Source organism: Falco rusticolus, chromosome 7 (genome assembly GCF_015220075.1).
Source record: "Falco rusticolus isolate bFalRus1 chromosome 7, bFalRus1.pri, whole genome shotgun sequence".
NCBI lineage: Eukaryota > Metazoa > Chordata > Aves > Falconiformes > Falconidae > Falco > Falco rusticolus.
In genome coordinates this window covers 34,978,580-34,999,766 of record NC_051193.1, presented here as the reverse complement: position 1 = coordinate 34,999,766, position 21,187 = coordinate 34,978,580, and the positions used below count along the sequence as shown (strand labels likewise).

Here is a 21,187-nt window from a genome sequence, read left to right as displayed (position 1 = left end):
GGGAACCAAAGCACAGTCGTAACTCCAAAAGACAGCTACCGCACAGTATTTTCCCCAATACATGGAATATTTTTTGCTAATACTTGCCCTGCTCTCCCCACAGCCCCCTAGCATTCCCACAGAGCATCTTCCACTCTGACAACCACTGGCCAGTGTTAACTGTGCAATGTTCCCCTACCACACAGGAGAAAGGAAAGGACAGGGGAAGGGAATGGTTCAGGTGTTGCAGCTACATTTTGCAAAGCTCTGTTTAGCCTAAACCCTCTGTCTCCAAAAATACAGACTGGAGGGGGTGTCTGTGGGGGGGGGTGTCAGCACCGATGCCGACAGCCAAAGCTCTCATTTCAAATGAAAATCCAAAGTTTCCGCAGATTGTCATCTGGGCAAGCACACAAGGACCTCAAGAGGCTGCAGGACAAGCTGCAGGGACATTTCTATACTTGATACTGCAAGTGATAGAGTTACCAATAAGTTTTGAGCTTATGGACTTTGTATGAAGATTATTTTAATTTTCATAATAAAAAAGAAGCTTGAAAGCAAACCAGTGATACAATAATTCAGTTTTCAGCTCCAGATCCTCTTGTGATCCTCTATTCCTACCATAAAACATCAGTTTCACCCAAATTAAAACTGCCACCTGACGTTTATCACAACAGCTCCTTTCTCCACCCCTCGGCAGCGATGCTCGTGCATCCCAAGGCACCAGCCAGAAAGCCAAGGGCAAACACAGCCGAGTCCAGGGGGCACAGCCCCAGGAGACCCACCATCAAACAGGCTGAAGGTATTGAGGAATGTACTCCAGAACCAACATCATGATTATCCCCACGAGCCACGTCTGAACTTAATCAAGATGAGAAAGATGAGAACAGTGTGACAAATGAACTTTTTTCTGTCCCTATCTGAAAATGGGATCTCAAGCTCCGGGTTACTGAGAAAACCCAGCAGAAACTTTTTTTTTTTCTTTGAACTCCTGGTCTAATGGCATAATCACGCAGCCAGAAAGTGGAAATGTTCAGCTAGACTTTTCAACAGCTTTGTACAATCAAATTAAACAAAACCAAATATAGAAAAGCATGCAAACTTGCACAAGCCTTGGCTACTCTCAAAAAAATCTGAGAAATCATTACAATGGACTCTAGTAATGAAGTCCAACTTCTGCCCTACTGAAAGCTGAACAAATTGGCACCGAAAGTCTTGGGAGGAAGAAAAAGGCATTTTGAATCACTAACATTTTTGCCTAACAGAAGGGGATTTGGGTTTACGCTGCAGATTAACCTTTCAGGCCATGGCACAAATATGCACAGCATCGTCTTCTGGCCAGAGAGCAATTAACACTTTGAATTAAAAGTGAGATGCTGGCTATAGCCAGAAAGGTAAAGGTCTGTGGCGTGGCTGCCCCACAGGGTGGTTACATATAAAAGAACTTGGCAAATGTTTAGCAGCTGATTTGTGGGGTTGAGTTTAACATGTTGACAAGAAACCTTCAGTGCTTTGCAAGGCAGTGGGTGCAACCCAGGGCTCAGAGCAATTCTTGCATGCCAGGGAATGCCAATTGCCTGGTTAAATCTGATCAAAGGTTTCTAAATCTTCACCAGGGTCCCAATTCACAAGTTACTGATTTGTCGGGGTTACAGCTTTACGACAAGGCTTATTATTTCAGCTCAGTCTTTTCCGATTTACTACTGTCAGTCACAGGACTGGCTGTTTCTTATTTATCAGACCCCAGTTAAGTCACCGAGCACTGCAAGCTCATTTTAGAGATCCCAGACCTCAAATTCAAAAGGTTACTACAGGTCCAAAGCCATGCTGCAAATCTCAGTGGAGGTGTCTGCAGATCAAGAAGCTTCTCTGAGCTGTGAAATGCAACTTGCACATCCCTGAGCTGCTCTTTCCAGCCATGAAGTGCACCAGCCTTACAGTGATGCTGTTAGGCAAAGCAGAAATGGTCAAAGCCGGCAAGCATTCATCAGCATCTCAATCAAAGTAAACAGCAAAAGAAACACGCTTGTTCAGTGGGATGGGAACATCCACCCATATTAGTCTAAATCAGGCTGATTCCTGCCTATGGCACAGCACAGGAAGAGGAACGCCAGGATTTAGATGTCCTTAGTACAATAAAAAAGCATCTTCCCACCATGGTCATCTCGAGCAAAGGAAAGCACAGAGGGATCCCTGGAAACGAGCTGCACACACCTGCTAGGGTCACAGCAAAGCATTGCCACAGATGTTCTGCTTCCAAGCAAGGAACCTGCCAGGTGACGCTGAGGAGACGTGGAGGATGGAGCTGTCAGCATCAGCTGGAGCACGGGCTGGGGACAGGGAGCTCCAGGAGCCCAACCCCAACAGCAGCACCCACGGGAAAGGGAAGCACAGGGCTTCCTTCCCGGCATCAAAAATAAACCTCGCTCCCCGCTTCCTCCACCCCCACACACAGCCTGACCTGAAACCTCAGCTGCTGGGAGCCCAGGAGGGCTGGGGAACCCAGATGTGATTTTTATTTTTTTTTCTGAGGAAGAACTTGGTTTTGCATTTGCCTCCCAAAACCTCACCAAGAGGCAGACAGGCAGACGGGTGATGCCGAGGACATTTTGTACAGCAAAACCCACGAAGCAAGCTCGCTGTTCACCTTGAAAAGCTGTTCAGACTGTCCTGCAAATGCAAGAGGCATCTTAAATCATCCAGACAGCTGCAGAGACCTCTGCGAGGACAGAACATTGAGAGACGAGGTGAAGGGCTGCTCAATAAAGTGTTTTAAACTTCAAACATCCATAGCTTTGAATTCATGCCAGTGCCTCGCCACAGTCACATCACACCAGCTTGCCCAGCGTTAATTACAGTTGCAGATTTTCATTCCCACAGCTACCACTAAATTCACATCTAGAATTAAAGTAGCAGAAAGTAAGTCTTAATTGAGATGCACACAAAGTGTATTTTGATTCTGGGCCTGCTCTTGCACAGATACACACACACACACTTACCACTTCAGCAAGAAAGCTGAATTTCCTTGAGGCAGCCGCACCCACTCTGCCTGATGGCCCATTTATCCCAGAGGCCCGCTGCTCCAAACACTTTCCCTTTGCCGATCTGTGGCTTTTTAAAGTCCCTTTTCTGCTCCTTTTCTGCAGCAGCTATTGAACCTCCTTTCTTCAGCAGCATTACTGTCACTTGGCAGGCTCTCTGGGCAAGCTTACGACTCACTAGCAGTAGTATACAAGCCTCCAGCGTTACATAAACACTGTATTTGCCTTGTTATTTCGGGATATCCCCTATTGCAGACGGGCTCTCCTTCCATGCACCGCTCAGGACAATAGAGCCCTGATACGACCAAACAAACCTCTCTTCTTCCTCCCCACCCCAGCACACGGTTAAACTCCACTAGGCTGATATTTGGAGAGCTGGAAACTCCAGCACTGGCGGTCCCTACCTCTGGGCAAGGCTACCCTGGGGTAGCACCAGTTGCCCTTTCACACACACATCCCTGATTAAATCCACGGGACAGCAAAGAGCCCACGAATACCTCCACCACCCTAACACTGAAGGCAGATTATAAAAAGCTCCTGCATAAGCTTCAGTAGGTACATAGGGAACTTCTGCAAGCCTGTCTGGTTTACAATGTGCATTTTTGTTTGAGTTTTAGAAACAAAGATCTGCAGCTGAAGCTGGCTTCCCTACAATTCTCTTCACTTTAGGAGGGGCAGCGGATGCAGCCACAGCAGAGGTTTCAGTTCATTTCTTAATCATAAGTGATGGCTTTTAGAGCAATAGATTCAAATCTTCAGCCTTCCCACGGGAGCAATCCGAAAGGACCATCTTCCTCCGGTACAAAACATGCAGAACCAAAGCCCATCCATCCCACTGGTTGTTTTTCTATAGGAGCAGAATTACACAGCAGCCCTCCCCAGTCCTGGCTCTTCCCCAGCAGTGACTGTGCACCAGGGGTGGCGTTAACGATGATTAGTCCTGCTCTCGTCTAGTCACGCTTGGGAAGTCAAGGTAGCAAAATGCCTTTTTGCCAGCCACACAATACCTCAAACTGCTCCACACATACATATATGTAAAAAATACATTATGCATATAAATATACATATATACACACTTACATAATGTATATACACATATAAAATATACACATACATAATTATATACACACATAAAATATATGCATATAAAAATATGTCCTTGCACTGTATCTTACATATACAGCATTTATGTGTGTATGTGTGTGTGTGTGTATGACATATATACATAAATGCTGTATATGTAAGATACAGTGCAAGGACCGAAAGCAACTCAGAAGCCAAGCCTTTCCTCTTGCAAAAAGTGATTTTTGTACTTGGCAACCTACCAACAAAAAACACCTCAATGTTCCAGCTTTTTAGTGAGTTTGGTGCAGATGGGCTGAAATGGCTCGAGAGTTTTTATAAGGATGGAAGAAAAAAAAAAAAAAAGATGGAAGAAAAAAAAAAGGGGGGTTGCATTTTTTTAAATGAATATGCAATACACGTTTTATTGAAAAAAATACAGATGTGGACAGCTTGTTTAAAACCCTGACTGCAGGCAGCAGACAGGTCGAGAGGCAGCTGGGTGTTTAAAGTACCTTTAAGCTCAAATACCTGCTGATAACGCATTAATCCAGCACTCGCAAGCCCCAAGGAGCGGCCAGGGGCTCTCCAAACCAGAGGCTGGGTGTTGGCTGGTTACACACCCCTCTTGGGAATCGGGAATCGGTGGGGAAGAAAAATTCCTTCAAAGGAAAAGAGACCTCCAGCAATAAATAGTTGGGGAGTGCCTTGTGTGCCCTGGGCAAGCTCGAAGGGAGGGGATGCACCCTCTGCTGCACCCTCCTGTCTCCTCAGGATGCACTGCACAGCCACTGTTCATTGAAAGTAAGGCAGAAATATTTAAAAACTTGAAAAGGAAAGCAATTTAAGACTACAAGTAAAAAAAGAGGGGAAAAAAACCCCCAAAACAAAACCCCACAAAAAATAATTGCGCATAACCATGTGGTTGCTTTGGCATTTTTTCCTTCTCCACGTATTATCAAGTGGCATGTGTCAATAAGGTCTGAAGGCATTATCTTCACATCACTAAAAAAATCAGAGAATATTGCAAATGTTCCTGAAACATTCAGAAGTACCCAAAAATGGCTAATCCAGTGCATGGAGCAGGACAGAGGCACTAGGGTAGGGCAAGAATAAAGAAGCATTTTACAGCCAGAAGCACTGCTTAAGGTCCTGCTCCAGCCAGCAGCCGCTTTCATGGTCATTAATATTATTTACTTTTCAGAAACTACTGATAGAACCATTAAATACTGCTGTGTTTCCTTCCCCCACCTACAAATGCTGGTGCAGGGATCAGCTTCTGCATCTCAGTGGAAGGGATCCAGACGCACATGGTTTCCTGGGGATGGCTGCAGGATCACCGCTTGCTTTTGGAACACCCTCCCAGCCACTGCCGGGATTGGGATTTGATGGGAGAGATGTGCCCAAGCTGCCCTGCGACCCTACAATGCAGCGAGTGGACCAGTTTATTTTGAGCTAACACCGTTGTGGTCAAAAATAAGGCAAAAAAACCAAACCCAAATTTTAAAATATATATATTTATGTATACACATAGCTGTGTGTTTGTATATTTATATTTTATGTGTGTATACACACACACACACACACACGTATCTATACAGCTGAACACAGTGTTCTCTACGTGGAGGGATGGGACATAGCCTCCTCATACTGACCTCTTTAAACCCAGATTCCTTTAAACATGCCAAGGCCACTCCTTCCAGGACAATTATGGAAAAAAAAACAAACCCCCAACATTAAAAACGGAGCTGTTTTCATTTATCTTGAGCCCAACAGAAATGCTGATGTGTTCTGCTGGGTGACACAGCTGCTGTCATGGGGCAGAATCTATTTTTTAGTGCAGGTTTAAGTCTTTTGGGGTATGGTGTGTACTAGAGTAGCCTTCCCTCCACCCCCCAACAGGGATTTAATTACAGAGCAAAGTTCAAAATGGAACAAAAATCATTCCAGCCTCTGGTTATGATGCTTGAAAAAGTATACTTTGAAACACAGAGATACAGATCCTATAAAATTATTATCCGACTGTTGTAATAAAGCTGTAGCTTCGACAATCTGATGCTCTTGGTACTAATGATACCTAACAGGGGGTTTTAATCGCATGCCCCACACATATTTGACACATGCTATGAAAAATATGGTATACAGCAGCCAATCTGCAGCAACCACCTGCAGAAGGGCTTTTATCCATGGGTAAATATAAAGTGGTACCTCAAATTCTCCTCTATTTACATCTGTCAATGGCAACTATCACCATTATTTTATCCTACTTTGTTTTCAGGAGAAAACACGTTCAGGAAAACATCTGCACACCCCCACAGCGGTGTCCAAAACAGGGTGGACCTGTGCTGGAATTTAAATTTAAGAACATTTCTTGCATGAAAAGGTTTGACTTATTAATAAAATAATTAAAAAAAAGGGACAAAAGCAGCCTTGTTCCCAATGCTGTGATTCCTGTGAGCGTGACCCAGTGCAGGAGGCCTCCCTCTCGTCCTGGCGTGCCAAGGGACACGCTCATGGTTCACCGCCACAAAATCCTGACGTCAAAGCATGCCATGTAGTTGCAGAGAGTCATTCAAGAGCAATGAAAAAACGAAAAGAGGTAGGAAAAAAAAGCAAAGCAGCCTATGGAGGACACTGAGAACATCAGGACGCAATGCTGAATGCAGATGTTCAATGTGTCCTAGCTCTGAAAAATTATGGAGTGTCTTCTGTTAATGAGGGAACATGCTACTGCACTGCTGGAAAATGAAGTGTCCTTTTATTTGATTTATAAGTGAGGTTTACAAGGGTAAGCCCATGTCTCGATGGGGCAGGGATGGTAACTGAAGCACCAAAAAAGTGACAAAAAAATGCAGCAGTCAATCTTTTTGTTGCTCAAAACCCTCACCCTGCCCTGAAGAGCTCACCCCCTACACAGGCCAGCAACGAGGCACTGAAATTTTACAACTGGTTTGTTTTATAACCCGTGTGCAGAGCAGGGACATTTTATGAGCCCACAGCATCAATGAGCATCAAAAGCATAAGGCTGGTCCTTCAAACCCAAATGCCCTCCCGAAATACTGCTCCTGACACCACCGGGCTTTGCTTCTCCGCACTTGAGCTGATCCACCCGTGGGATACTGAGCCTTCAAGCACCTCTGTCAGAGCCAGGTCCGCACGCCGGCTTCAGGGAGAAGAGCAAATCGCGACAAGCCTGAAAGTTACTTTTTTTGTAAAGTCAACTCTAGGAAGGAAGCTCTTTTCAGTGTTAATAGGATCACTCAACTAGCACTTGGAAATTTAATTCATTAAGATGCCAGAGCAGTATCTACTACTTGCACTACTAGTACTGAAACATAAATACCTCCTCCTCCCCGGGCTGAAATTATTTATCTCGTGCTGGCCACACAAGCAAGCTCCTTTGCCCTGAATGGATGCCACTCGCCTGCAGAAAGAACAGCAAAACCTCCTTTAAATTTGCTTTACGGCTCTGATGCTATCCCACAAATACAAAAGGCACTGGCAATCTGTACCACAAGCTGTGAACTGAGCATATGGTGTTTGCCCTGGTGGTACTTAGCATACTTTTATTATAGTTTTATGCATAAATTTCTTATATATAGATACATAATTAAAAAAAAAAAAAGATAAACCCTATTCTACTTTTTAGCATCTACTGCAGCAGGGGGTCTCTGGGTTTCTCTGAGCTGCTCACTTGTGAGCACAGCCATACCCAACCCCGTTTAAATCCCTGAGCAGGGAGAGTTGTTTTGCAGCGATGCTGAACCCAGCTGAAACATCAGAAAACCCTCCAGAGGAGCTGAAAGCTGGGGCCACCTTAGCTCCCCAACACGGCCACACTAACAAGCATCAGTTGGCTTAGGAAGGTCTTTGCAAGGACTGTGCAGACTTGATGTAAACCCTTGCACCAGCACCTCAGAGCAATTTGGCTTGCTCATTTTCCTATAGGAAGGAATAAAGGAGAGCAAGGTGGATTATTGGGCTTTTTTAATTCTATTTTTTTTTAAACAGGATCTTTACAGCCTGATTCTGCTGAGTGTTTCCCCCTCACTTATCAAGCACCCCTCCAGAGGAGGCTTTCACTGGCTGCTCCCTGCCTCCCATAGAATCACGAGAAATCGGAGAAAACTCAATTAAGGATTGTGGTTTCCATGATTCATCCAGCACAAAATAGGAAGCATCAGACAGAAACACAGCAGCAGAGGAAGGAAGGAAGGAAAACCACTTCTCCAGGGAGCACTCAACTGCCTTGACTACCAGCCTGGGTGCTCCGTCACCCTCCCGCCATGTATCACACTTCCCTCACCAAAAAGGAAAAGTGCCCCAGGGTGACGGTACCAGCAGCCTGCAATCCTGACTCATCCCCACTGAACTTGCAACACAGAGGGGAGCTGGTCCAAAAAGATGGGGATGCCAAAAAGACATCATATCAAATAACGGAGCCAGAGGACATTGATACATAAGGCAGATAAAGGAGGACTGGCAACTTGAATTCCCAACCTCTCATCTGAACCTTCAGTCTCACCAGGCAATTCCACAAGGGAGCCTAATGATCATCACTCTGATAAAAGCTCGGCCCCCTGGGAAGGTCTGCCAGGGTCAAGATACCATGGGCAGCCGCACCCCACACCAAACCTGTGAGTCAGTGCTGGTCCCTCTCCTGCAGACCCGGTGGGATCCACCAAACCGTCCCGGTTTCGCCCAAATTGCATCCCCGCAGGCAGAGAATAAGCGAAAAGCGTCTCACCCCTCTGTGGCAGCAACCAGCAGCCAAAAGCACTTCATATGCCACCAGCCTTCCCTTGCATGCATTTTGGGGTGAGCTCCTGGGGCAAAGCATGATTTGGGGGAAGCAGCTGTTCTCTGCCATAGGTCCTCTGCAGAGCCATGGGGAGATGCCATGGGACAAACCCCACCATTTTTCTTAATCACTTGATGCACGCAACACGCTTTTGAAGGGCTTTCACACCTCTTAACCTGAGTTTGGGTTCACCTCACCCATCACACACCAAGCTCAGGCACAAAAGCCACCAGGCAGGACATGAAGGATGGCGGCAAGGACAATTTCTGCTGCAGACAGCTCTCAAGCCAGACATCATGTCAAGCAAAGCTCTGTGTATTATCAGCAAGGAAGGGAAGCTCAGCAAGACAGCAATACAGCTCTTCCCAGGCAATTTCATAAAACACTGACTTTCTAATTGAATTTGGAGTTTTGGCAATTAACCCTTCCAAAAGTATATATGCCTGCAGGGAGGAGGAGAAAAAAATAAAAAAGAAAACAACCACCAAACAAACATGTATAATCAGCTGTTAAGAGATTTTAAATGTTTAATTGGCAAGAAGAGGTTTTGGTTGCTGTCTAATTGTTCTGCAACCTAAAAACCAGCTGAGATTATGAAGAGGAAGGTTTATGCAACTGCTGGTGTGCTTGTTTGCCTGCGCGCATCCCCTCCCAACGCTGTTCTCAACCTGTTGTCCACATTCAGCCACGTTTTACCAAAAACTGGAGGTCTCCAAGATCACACTTGCTCTGCAAGAGAGGGATGAATGCTGGCACACAGACATGCCATGCACACAGCTCCAGATTAAGGTTCATGTTTCAATGGCCACTGAGTGTGAGCTGCACCCAGGGCTGCTGCAACCTCACTGGAAAATGGCTGAGCCCAAGAAAAGCAGAGAAGCACAGCTCTCAAAAAAAAAAAAAAAAAAAAAAAAGAAGAAGAAGAAAAAAGCTTTCCTCTAGTTTGCTGGGCACTTTTCTTCCCCTGCCCCATCAGTTCTACCTGGTGGAAGCTCCAGCCTGGACAACGACAGCAACATGCAAAAAGCAAACCTGGGCAAGACAACTAAGTTACTTGCCGAATGGAGAAATAATGGCTTTGAGCAGAGTTGTAGTACTTGGGGTTCTCAGTATTTTTCCGAATTATAACATCTGAAAACCCATAAAAGCCACTGAGAACACTCAACTGAATCTCACTGCCTAAGAAATTTTGCTCAGTTTTGTTTCTCTGCCCATTTTTAAGCTAATGGTTAATTCACATTTCAGAATGAGAACAAAGAAATGCATCTCCTTTAAGATGCCTCAACACTACAAGACTTTTCCCCCCCCAAGCACACCCAGGGCTGGATGCTAGGCTGTGTGTCTGTGCCAAGAGCTCCTCAAGCACTGTATATCATCTTCCTTCTCCTTGTCTGTAAGAAAAACCACCACACACACACACAAATTAAAAAAAATCCCCTGAACACCCAAACCAGGACCTTGGAGTGGTGATATCACCAGTGATGTTGAAATGACTGAAGTTTGCAGTGCAAATAATCTCTCTTCTCTTTCCCAACTCAGTAAACACTCCCAACATCCATAATTTCATGCGGTTATCCACAATCCTGCCATAATCAGAGACCAAGGGTTAAAATCTAGGCTCCTGGTTTGCTCTTTACAATGTCCCAGAGCTGGGTTGCAAGAAACTGCTCATAAACCCACAGCAGATTGACAAGTACTAAATGCCATTTTTCTAAACTAAAAAAAAAAATCAGAGGTGGGGCATGATTTTACCCTGGTACCCAGAGGAGGAATGTGCCTGCTACAAATGCAACCATCACACACATAACAGCACAGAAAGAGGGTTCAGAAATCCCTGCCAGGAAACACTGGGAAGTGTCTGGCTTCTGTATAGCTGTATTAAACTGTTCCTCTTAGTGGGTGAGGGAAAGGCTGTGGATGTTGTCTACCTGAACTTCAGTAAAGGCTTTGAAGCTGTTTCCCACAGCATTCTCCTGGAGAAACTGGCTGCTCGTGGCTTGGATGGATGCACTCTCCTCTGGTAAAGCAAAGTCAAAAACCTGGCTGATGGCTGAGCCCAGAGAGTTGTGGTAAATGGAGTTAAATTCAGTTGGCGGCTGGTCCCAAGTGGTGTCCCCCAGGGCTCAGTGCTGGGACCAGTCCTGTTGAATGACTTTATCAATGATCTGGATGAGGGGATCTAGTGCACCCTCAGTAAGTTTGCAGAGGACACCAAGTTGCCAGGAGTGTTACAGGACCCCAGCCTGGTGGGGCTGGAAGGGACCTCTGGAGCTCACCCAGCCCAACCCCCTGCTCAAGCAGGGTCTCCTAGAGCGGGCTGCACAGCCCAGGCGGGTTTGGATGTCTCCAGAGAAGGAGACCCCACCGCCTCTCTGGGCGGCCCGGCCCAGCGCTCCGGCACCCTCACGGTAAAGACGTTTTTCCTCACATTCAGGTGGAACTCCCCGTGTTGCAGCGTGTGCCCGTTGCCCCTTGTCCTGGCGCTGGGCACCGCTGGAAAGAGCCTGGCCCCGTCCTCTTGGCGCTCGCCCCTAAGATATTTGTAGGCATTGATGAGATCCCCTCTCAGTCTTCTCTCCAGGCTCAACAGCCCCAGCTCTCGCCTGTCCTCACCAGGGAGATGCTCCCGTCCCCCCATCATCTTTGTAGCCTCCGCTGGCCCCTCTCCAGCAGTTCCCCCTCTCTCTGGAACTGGGGAGCTCACACTGGACACCGCACTCCAGGTGCGGCCTCAGCAGGGCAGCGCAGGGCTGTTCCCCCCAGGCACAGGACCTGACACCTGCCCTTACTGAACCTGCCCAGCTCCGCAGCCTGCCCAGGCCTCGCTGAATGGCAGCGCAGCCTCTGCCTGGCTGGTACCACCCGCAGCTGACCTGCCGGAGGGCAGGGGGCTCTGCAGAGGGGTCGGGGCAGGCTGGATCCATGGGCTGAGGCCAGTGGTGTGAGGCTCAACCCGCCCCGTGCCCGTGGGTCACACCAGCCCCGGCAGCGCTGGGGGCAGGGGGCTGGGAGAGGCCTGGGGGGAAAGGGCCTGGGGGGGCTGGGATGGCCGGCTGGGCATGAGCCAGCACCGTGCCCGGGTGGCCAAGGAGGCCAACAGCGTCCTGGCTTGTGTCACAAACAGTGTGGCCAGCAGGGCCGGGGCAGCCACCGTCCCCCTGCCCTGGGCACTGGGGGGGCTGCACCTCGAGCCCTGGGCTCAGCGTTGGGCCCCTCAGCACCAGACAGACCCCGAGGGGCTGGAGCGTGTCCAGAGCCGGGCAGGGGCTGGGGCACAAGGCTGATGGGGGCGGCTGAGGGAGCTGGGGGGGTCAGCCTGGAGGGAAGGGGCTCAGGGGGGACCTTATTGCTCCCTACAGCTGCCTGAAAGGAGGGCGTAGCGAGGTGCGGTTGGTCTCTGCTCCCAGGTGACAAGCGACAGATGAAGAAATGGCCTCAAGTTGCGCTAGGGCAGGTTTAGATTGGATATGAGGAAAAATATCTTCACTGAAAGGGTGGCCAAGCACTGGCACAGGCTGCCCAGGGAGGCAGTGGAGGTGCCATCTTAGAGCTGTTTCAAAGAGGTGTAGATAGGGCACCTGGGGACAGGGTTTAATGGTGGGCTTGGTCATGGTAGGTTAATGGTTGGACCTGATGATCATAAGGGCCTTTTCCAACCTAAACTATTCTATGATTTTATTTTGATTGCAATTTGTTTGGGCCTTTATATGGTTAAGAGATACTCAGCCAGATACCTGGGCAAAATGCAAGCCCTGATGGTGAAGGGTGGGGAAAAGGAAAGGATGGCTACAGGGAAAAAAGACAGACAGAAAGACAGACAGAAAGACAGACAGAAAGACAGACAGAAAGACAGACAGAAAGACAAAAGGGAAGTGTGTGAACATGGTGATTTCTCATTTTAGCTCCCTCGGAGTGACATGAGCACAGCTCCCCACACCGGCTTCCCCGCGCGCCTTATGTCAAATCGAAACCTGAGGGAGCTGGAAGAGGAAACTACTGATTTGGGCTGGGTGGGAGCAGCAAACCCAACAATTTCCTGTCTGTGGTATGACAAACCCAGTCTCTGGTATTCGCGGGAACAGCACCGCCGCCTCCCACCCTACTCTCTTCCCCCTCCGACCGGGACCTGTGTCATCAGCTGGACTCTTTTGAGCCAAAGCAGATGGTTTGTAGTGAAAGAATAAAAAAAAAATATTTTTTTTTTCCAAAGAGTCATCACCACTGTGGGTAAAAGTACTAATTGCTGTGATCGAAGCTTGGAGCTGCCTGTGTATGGCTTTTACCTACCGCCGCCCCAAATTCCTCTGGTCATTGGCAGTTCAGCTGAATATTCCACTTAGGCTAACAAAGAGGACATTATCTGAGCCACGATCCTGCAATTTGGTGTGAGCCTACGTAGAAGCTTCCTGTTAGATGTAAAGAGCCAGCCCTGCACAGATCAATGTGCACAGCCAGAGAGTATCTGTATTAACAGCCACTTACATATTCTTACTTAAGTATTATTCAAAATGTGTTATTCGGAGGACAAAGACTCTGCACAGGTCACTAGCAAAGGTATTAATCAAGTGGCAATATGTAAATGCAGGGCATGTTAGCAGTTCCATCGGTCTCCTTGAAGATGCTGCTGAAACGGGAGCATCTCTGCTGGGAGCATCCCTGACAGGCAGTGCCTAGCAGCTGCCTGGGTACCACTTCCACCTCAAAACGGCCCAAAAACCTGCCAGTTTCTAGCGCAGGAGCACTCTGTGCTCAGCACCACGCCAGATCCTCTCCAGCCTCTGGGCTCACCATCTCACCTCCTGGCGGCTGTGCAAGTTTTGCTGTTTAAAAACCTGGGATGAGTTTCCCAGGGAAAACTGGAGCAGGGTCAGTGCAGAGCATCAGAGGACTCTTGCCTGCCCAAACTGCAGCAGCCCAAGCTGCCCTCAGCAGCAACCACAGCCACCATTTATCACACTATTTGAGACAAGCACTCACCACCCAGCCTCGAAGGGAATACAAACAGCTTCTTGCAAGCATCCCAGCATACTAAATGGCACTCAGAGTCCTCTTGTGAACGGCATGTATTTGAAAAGCCATACTAAAGAGGGACCAAGCACTGATTTTGATGCAAAACATCCTTCTCATCTCAACCGACAACTGACAGCCAGATGAGCATCTGCAGATCTTGCAAATGAAGATGCTCAGCTGTCATCCTGGCAGCATGGACCGGAGAAATACCTCAACCATACTCCAGGCACCAAGCACTGATGCTCAAATAAGTATTTCTGGAAAGCGTGCCTACAATGAAACCCTTCCTTTATTTCTCTTTAGCCTCCAACCATTTCTCTTGCCTCCTCTTAACAGCAAAGCACACATTGTCACCTAGTGAGGCCCTACGCAAGTCTCCTTGCAGAAGTCCAAAGCAAAAGCAGCAAGACAGCACTGCAGATTCATCCTGCCTTGTGTTTGCAATAGAAATGGGCTGCATTTCTCTTACATAGCCTTAAGCTGTTTCAAAGAGTTCATTCCAGTTTCAAGGCAAAGAATTTCCCCGGCTAGTCTTACGATGGCTTGGAGCATTTATAAGCACTGCAAAACCTCAAACACAAACTCGGGGAAATCAATGACGCTGCACTTCCTTGGTGTTTTATTCATAACCCTTTAAGGGGTCCATTAAGAAAAAGAGATTTTACAGGGAGAACACTAATATTTTCAATCGATCTTGCACTTAGTACAGCTGCAGTCATTGGCAAGAGAGTACAGGCAGAGTCCATTCGACGGTGAACAGAGCCCCTCAGGTGAATCCCAGGCACATTTGCAGGCTAAAACCAGCAAAAGAAAAGAGCTTGATGTGCTACAATATGCTATGTCACCTAAATCAAAACACTTTGCATGTGACAACTGCCCTGCCAGTCCTCAGGAGACATCCCGCCCTCTCCCAGATGATGGAAAGGAGATAGCGGAGGAGCTGCCAAGGGGAACAATGGAGTTCAAACCCGTTGCCCAAACTCTTATCCAAGATGTGATTCACAGAAGACCCCAAGGCCTCAGAAGATGTCATCAGTGCCTGGCATTATCAGCTGCTCTCTCTGAAGGCAGAGAGCTTGATTTGACATTTAGTCCCAGTGCAGCTCGTGTGCCCGTCCTGGCTTGATAAAATGGGGACACCAGCGCACCACCAGGCAGCACCTGAGCCATCCTCCTGCCTTGGCTCGGCCATGCAGCAAGTGCTAACACCTTCTGATCCAGAAGGACTGCTGTAATTGCAAACCTAGCTGGGTTGGTTTCATTCACTTCCCAGTTTTCTTCAGGTACAAACCCCTAAAGGTGCTCACTTCTCCACCCAGTGCTCCCAGCGAGCTGCCATTGCTGGAACTGGCTGCCACGCATATGCTGCCTGTAGAAGACACCTAGGGAGAAATCTGCATTTCCACTGCAAAACTTCTATCCACAGACTTTTTGAGTCTGCTCAGTGCACATTTAGGTCAACTGTCTGAAGCCATTCCTCTGCCAACCAACATTTGTCCCCCCCTTCCCTGATTCTGTGAGCTATTATTTTATTCCGACTACCGTACAGAGCATTGCCCAAACACAATCCCGCATTTAATGTTTACCCTACAAAGCTCCGTTTCATTTGTGCATTTCAAAAAAGCAGGGGTTTTTCTTGCATGTGTTTAAAACAGCCTAAAGTTGACAACAACAATAACCTGCGTTCACTTCCTTCCTTCCTCTACTCCCAGTGATTTTAAGCCTCATTTTTTGTTTGTAAGTCAATAGTGGCAAAATTCCTAAAAACCCCTGGGTAAGCACCAGGAGTTTCCAGTACAGACCCCAACCCACACAGACCAACTAAATGCTACTGCTCTTAAAACCTCAGCAGGTTTTTTTGCCTGTTTTTCAGAGATGACTCTGCCAAGCACAGGGCACGTTTAATTAATCAAGTGGTTTAATCCAGCAGGGTGATAAATAACAGGGGAGTGATCAGGTCATTGCAATTCACTTGAGTAACCAGAATCCCTATCTGCTCCTTGGGTTTCTTCCAATCCCTGCCTGCATTAGTGACAGATTTTAATTGCCAATTCCCAAATAGGCCAATTGCAGCGACTCTGCACAGGCAAGAACTGAATCGACAAGATTTACTGATATCCCTAATGGCAAGGCTGCAGGTAAGAGACTCTCTTGTGTTCTTGCTCTCAGCATGCCACCCCAGTCCTCTCCAAGGCAAAGGGCTATTTACTGCGATCATTTTCTCCTACGAGCATCAGAAAATACTAACGTTAATCTACACTTTCCCTTTTCCAAGCTCTCCTTGCTGCTGGCAGAAGGGAAGGCATTTCTTCCCCCTGCTTACTAATGGTTGGAGAACTTCTACCAGCATCCTGCCAGCAGAGCAGGGCCAGTTTGCTGCAAATTCACAGCAATGCCTTAAATATCAGTGAAACTCTGGGCAGCCCACAGAAATCTGCTTTCCCTGCCCTCTGGCAGCACAAAGCCTATGTGAGGTTTGTCCCAAATGATGGAGCCAGCAACCCCCTGCCCAAGGCACAAACCCCCTTTCCTTCCTCCCCCTGCAATGTGCAAGTGGAGCAGTCCATAGGAGATCTCAGAGCTGCAAGGAAACTTGATTTTTAAGAAATTTCCTTAAAACTGTCAGCAAAAAATCCGCTTTGCAAATGAATAATTTTTGTAATGCTGGGAGTTGTTAAAAAACACCAGCAGGGACAGAGGAACGATGGGGAGGGACAGGTTAAAAACACAGAGAAATGGTTTCAACACGGAAAAATTGCAAAATTAATATATTTGGAGACAAAGCAGCAGCAGAGGCTGGATGAAGGAGGGCATTGAGGAGGCACACAAGGGTAAGAAGCAAGCCCTGGCCCACCCTGCTCTGCTAAACCTGACCCCGATAGCCTGGCAGGAGCTCCAAGAAGAACCATAAAAATAATGAGAAGGCTGGAAGAGCTGACATGCAGGAAGATGAAAAGGAACTAAATACGTATAGCTTGGCTCAGTGACAAAGGCCAAGGGGAAAGGGAAGGCAATAGCCGGAGATATCTGCAGGTCTCAACCATCCCAGGGAGGGGGGCACAGGGGCTGAGCCCCCGGGGAAGCAGCATCCCACTCCCTCCACTGGGGCCAGCACTGCAGCCACTGCATTCCTTCCCTCTAATACAATCCCTAATTTAACAAGTGGAGAGGATCCGGGCAAACGCATTTCGGGGGGGGAGTGTTGTGCATTACATCAAGCGCTAATTTAGGTCCTCGCTGGGCTCTGTCCCTGTGCATGCGCCCAGCTTTCTGCACACAAGCTGGCCCCAGCTCTGCTTCAGCATCTGCTGGCCCCAACACCCAGCTCAGCTCAGAACTGAGGGGAGCGTCGCTTATTCATTTGTGATCAACAGGTTGGGTTTTTTATAATTTCTAGAAAGCTTTTTTTTTTTTCCCCCTAGCCACTGACTCCTCAACTTCAGCTGATCTTTCTGCAGCTCCAGCATAAAAATTACAAAAAAACCCAAACCAAACACAAACCAAACAAATTTTTGGAGAGTCAAGGCTATCTCCAGCACGAGACCCTTTGATGCGAGCACTTGCTTCCTTTCGAAACAAGCATATTTATATCCATCTCTTCCTTCCTGTAACTTCAGATAATTAATAAATCAAAACCTAAGCATGGTGGAAGATGGTATTTTCAAAGCCACACGAGGGCTTTGCATTGAACCGGGACTTGCAGGCACAGCTGACAGGTCCACTACTCCCACAGCCGCAGGCACGCGCGGGGCCCTTGCAATGAATATTTCATTTAAGCAGTTACAGTCATCAGCCCAGTCTATACCGTTGAGTAAACACACCCGAGCTGATATAAAAAGAGCTGATAAAAAAAAGCCGGGGTGGGGTGGGGGGGTTGGCGGGGCTGAGCTCCCCAGGGCCGGCGGGTCAGCCGCTCGCTTTTGGCAGGGAGCTCGTCCAAGCTGGCTCCTCCGCCACAAAGCCATCCCAGCGGCTTCGGCCGTGCGTTCCCACGCGTCCCAGACAAACGGGCTCTTTGTCCAGGTATGCACCCAAAGCCACCGGACACCACGGTGTTCCCAGCCTCAAACCCCCCATCCTGACCCACACCACCCCGTTAATCACCCCATGCTCGCGAAGGGCCCTTGGAGGTGCTTTCCTCATCCAAAGCAGCGCTGAACCAGCTTTAACTTCAGAATTCATTTTTTTTTCTGTAAACTGGAGAATACCCATAAAAACCCGCCCCGCTCCCCCTCCAGCACCCTGTAAATGAAAACGTTTCACAGCTCTGTATCAAACCCTGCTCTGTATCAAACCCTGCTGGCAAAGCGGCCGACGGAGGGGGGGCTGAACCCCACCAGCTGGCAAAGGGTCCCAGCGTATGAAAGTTTGGCTGGTTTGGCCCGAGGCAGTTGGGAAACGCAGCCCCAGGGCGCTGGCTGGGAGTGTGGGGGCTGTGGGGGTCCTGCCACCCATGGCACTGGGGGCTTCTGGGGGCAGCTGGGAGGGCGCACGGGGGACAGGGGCAGCTTAGGGCTGGGCTGGGGTGCTATGGCAGGGGCTGCACCGGCATGGTGCTGGGACATGGGGCAGGAAGGGTGCTGGGATGGGTGCTAAGGTGGGCAGGGTGCTGGGTGCTGGAGCACCGCACTGGGGCAGGGTGCTGGGTACCGGGGTGCTGGAGCAGGGTGCTGGGTGCTGGGGCAGGGTGCTGGAGAACAGCACCGGGGCTGGGTGCTGGGGCAGGGTGCTGGGTGCTGGGGCAGGGTGCTGGGGCAGGGTGCTGGCTGCTGGGGCAGGGTGCTGGGCTGGATGGGGGGGTGCCAGGGGACTCACCCAGCTTCTCGACGAGGCGCAGCATGACGCCGCCGATGTGGATCTCCCCGGTGACCCGCAGGGTGACGTCGCGGCCCAGGTCGGTGACATGGACGCTCAGCTCCCACGTCCCATCGGCGTAGCAGCCGTCCGGCATGCGGATCCCGTCCAGCGCCATGGCCCCGGCCTCCTGCGCCCCAGCCGCGCCTCAGCGCCCGCCCGCCGGCACGGCTCGGCTCGGCTCGGCTGGGCACGGCGCGGCACAGCCCGCCTCCGCGCCCGGGGGGTGGGCTGGGGGCGCGGCGGGGCGGGCTCGGGGGGTGCAGCGCTGCCCGCCGCCCCCAGCCGCTGCCTGCGGGGCCGCCGCGGGAGAGAAGGGGCGGGCGGGGAGAGGAGGGAGGGGAGGGGAGGAGGAGGGGGAGGGGGGGAGGAGGGGGAGGAGGAGGAGGAGGAGGGGGATAATAATTAAAGGAAAAACGCGCCCCGCGCCGCCGGGCCCCTTGGCCTTTTATGGAAGCGAAGGACGGAGCAAGCGGGGGCCGCTCCAACATCCGGGACTCTCCGGGGGGCGGCCCGGCCCGGCCCGGCTCGGCTCGGTTCGCTGAGCCTGCCCGGGGAGCGGCCCCTGTGGCCGGTGGGAGCCCCGTGTCTCAAACACGCGTGAGTGCTTGGAGCGCCTTTCCGTGGCAGCCTTGCCCGCCCTGCTGCTGCCTTCAGGGTTTGGTTTCTTTTGTTGGGTTTTATATATATATATATATATTTAACGCTGCCCATTTAAAAGCCCTAAATTCATAAACAAAATATTTCTCGTTCAGCAAAGCCCTTAGGTCAGCATCACAGCCCAGGGCCCATGCTGTGCCTGCGCTGAGGCTGGGCGATATGTTGGTTCCCTCCATCCTCATCATCAGCCAAGCTAGGAAATGGGAACTGTCTTTAAATAAGGGTCTGAACGGGCACAAATGGAGAAAAAAAAAAAAAAGAAAAGAAAAATTCTCTGCTTCCTGTAGCTCCCCACCCAATGATACATACATCCCGCCAAGGCCGCTGGGCTTCCTGAAAAACCGTCACTCGGAAGGCGGTGCGTGGCGAGGGCCGGCGCGGTGGTCAGCAGTGGTGGGCGGGATGTCCCCAGCACCGAGCCAGGTGGTGGGATGTTTCATCCCGATGCCACCGTGCTGGACAGTGGGATGCCAGGCGGTGGGACGCCATCCCGATGCCACCATGCTGGGCAGTGGGATGCCAGGTGCTGGGATGCCGCATCCTGATGCTGCCATGCCAGGCAGTGGGATGCCACATCCCGATGCCACCGTGCCTTCCCCGCCAGCCTCTGGGATGGCTCTGCCAGCCCAGGGCTTTCTCCACGAGCGCCATTCCCACGTCCTGTGCTGCAAAGGGCAGTGGGAGCTTTGCCATCGGGGAGGCAGCAAAAACTTCTTAATGGGGATGATAAAGGTTTTGCCACCTTTTTGCTTTTGCTGTTATAATGGAGATATTTACAAAGGGCTCCTCCTTTGTTTTCCCATATGCATTAATAAAAAACTTCCCGAGCTTGCTCTGGGCAGCATAAACCAGGTTTTACCCGCGAGCAGCGCGGGCGATTTGGGCTGACTTGGCCAATGCTGCCAGAGGGAAATGGGTAACATCGCCCTGACTGATGGGAGGATGGGCAGCAGAACTCCACCCCCCCAAATCCTCCTGGGGCCTTAAGCCCTGTCAGTGTCACCCCCATTTCATCCCCCCAAACTTGGAAACTGGACCATAATTCACAGGGTGATGGTTTGGGAGGGCAGGGGAAAGCCAGTCTGTAACAACAAAGCTTTTGCAGATTGTATCACCGTGTTCTTCCAGCGTAAAACAATAGGGCAATAAATAGAAAGGGTTACTCTCAACCCGAACGTTTTGGATGAGGTTCCCAGCTGATGCAATTCAATACGGCTCCGCCGGAGCTCGTAACCTTTTAGTACAGCTGATGGCATGCTGTGAGGTATAGGCTGCTGGCTTCTTGTGCTCTTCAGACAAGTTACAGAGTTTCTCTTTCCCTAAGGATGGGGAAAGCCACTCTCTCTGCCCTCTCCATCCCAGCTGGTGCTGGGTGCTGCCATTCCTGGGGCTCCCCTTTCCTCCCAGTGCCGCTGCTGGGTGGTGGGTGTGCGGAGAGGCAGGCAGCGTCAGCTCTGATGCTGGCTCGAGAGGCAAAGCAAGGTCAAAAATGCACCGGCCGCCGTGACTCTTGCGTCAGAGGCAGCCAAGCATCCCCGGGGCTCTTCCCACTGTTTGCAAGAAGTCCTCACTCCTTACGAGCACAATAGCCAAATAAGGTGCCGAAACGCACAGCCGCTTCCATCGGGACAGGGATGATACCTACCAGATCTGCCTGCAGCACAGCTCCTGGCCCGCCGCTCCTTCTGCCTCCACTCTGCAGAAACCGGGATGATTTTCCGATGAAACGGCTCAACGGGCATCTTTCGGAAATCAGCAATGAACCTGAGTGGCTCCTTCT

At 49.8% G+C, this 21,187-nt stretch overlaps 1 protein-coding gene across 4 annotated transcripts in view; it reads right to left on the bottom strand.

The window, feature by feature from the left end:
• FERMT2 (fermitin family member 2) overlaps nucleotides 1-19,033 on the bottom strand; it is a 52,018-nt gene extending 32,985 nt beyond the window's left edge. For 2 of the 4 annotated variants that reach the window (XM_037394390.1, XM_037394391.1), the window contains exon 1: nucleotides 18,709-19,032. In XM_037394390.1, coding sequence (XP_037250287.1) covers nucleotides 18,709-18,865 — 157 coding nt within the window. In that variant the 5' untranslated portion in view covers nucleotides 18,866-19,032. Of the gene's footprint in view, nucleotides 1-18,708 lie in introns of all 4 variants that reach the window. The other 2 variants (XM_037394389.1, XM_037394392.1) reach the window with 2 other exon arrangements.
• Nucleotides 19,034-21,187: the final 2,154 nt, after the last annotated feature.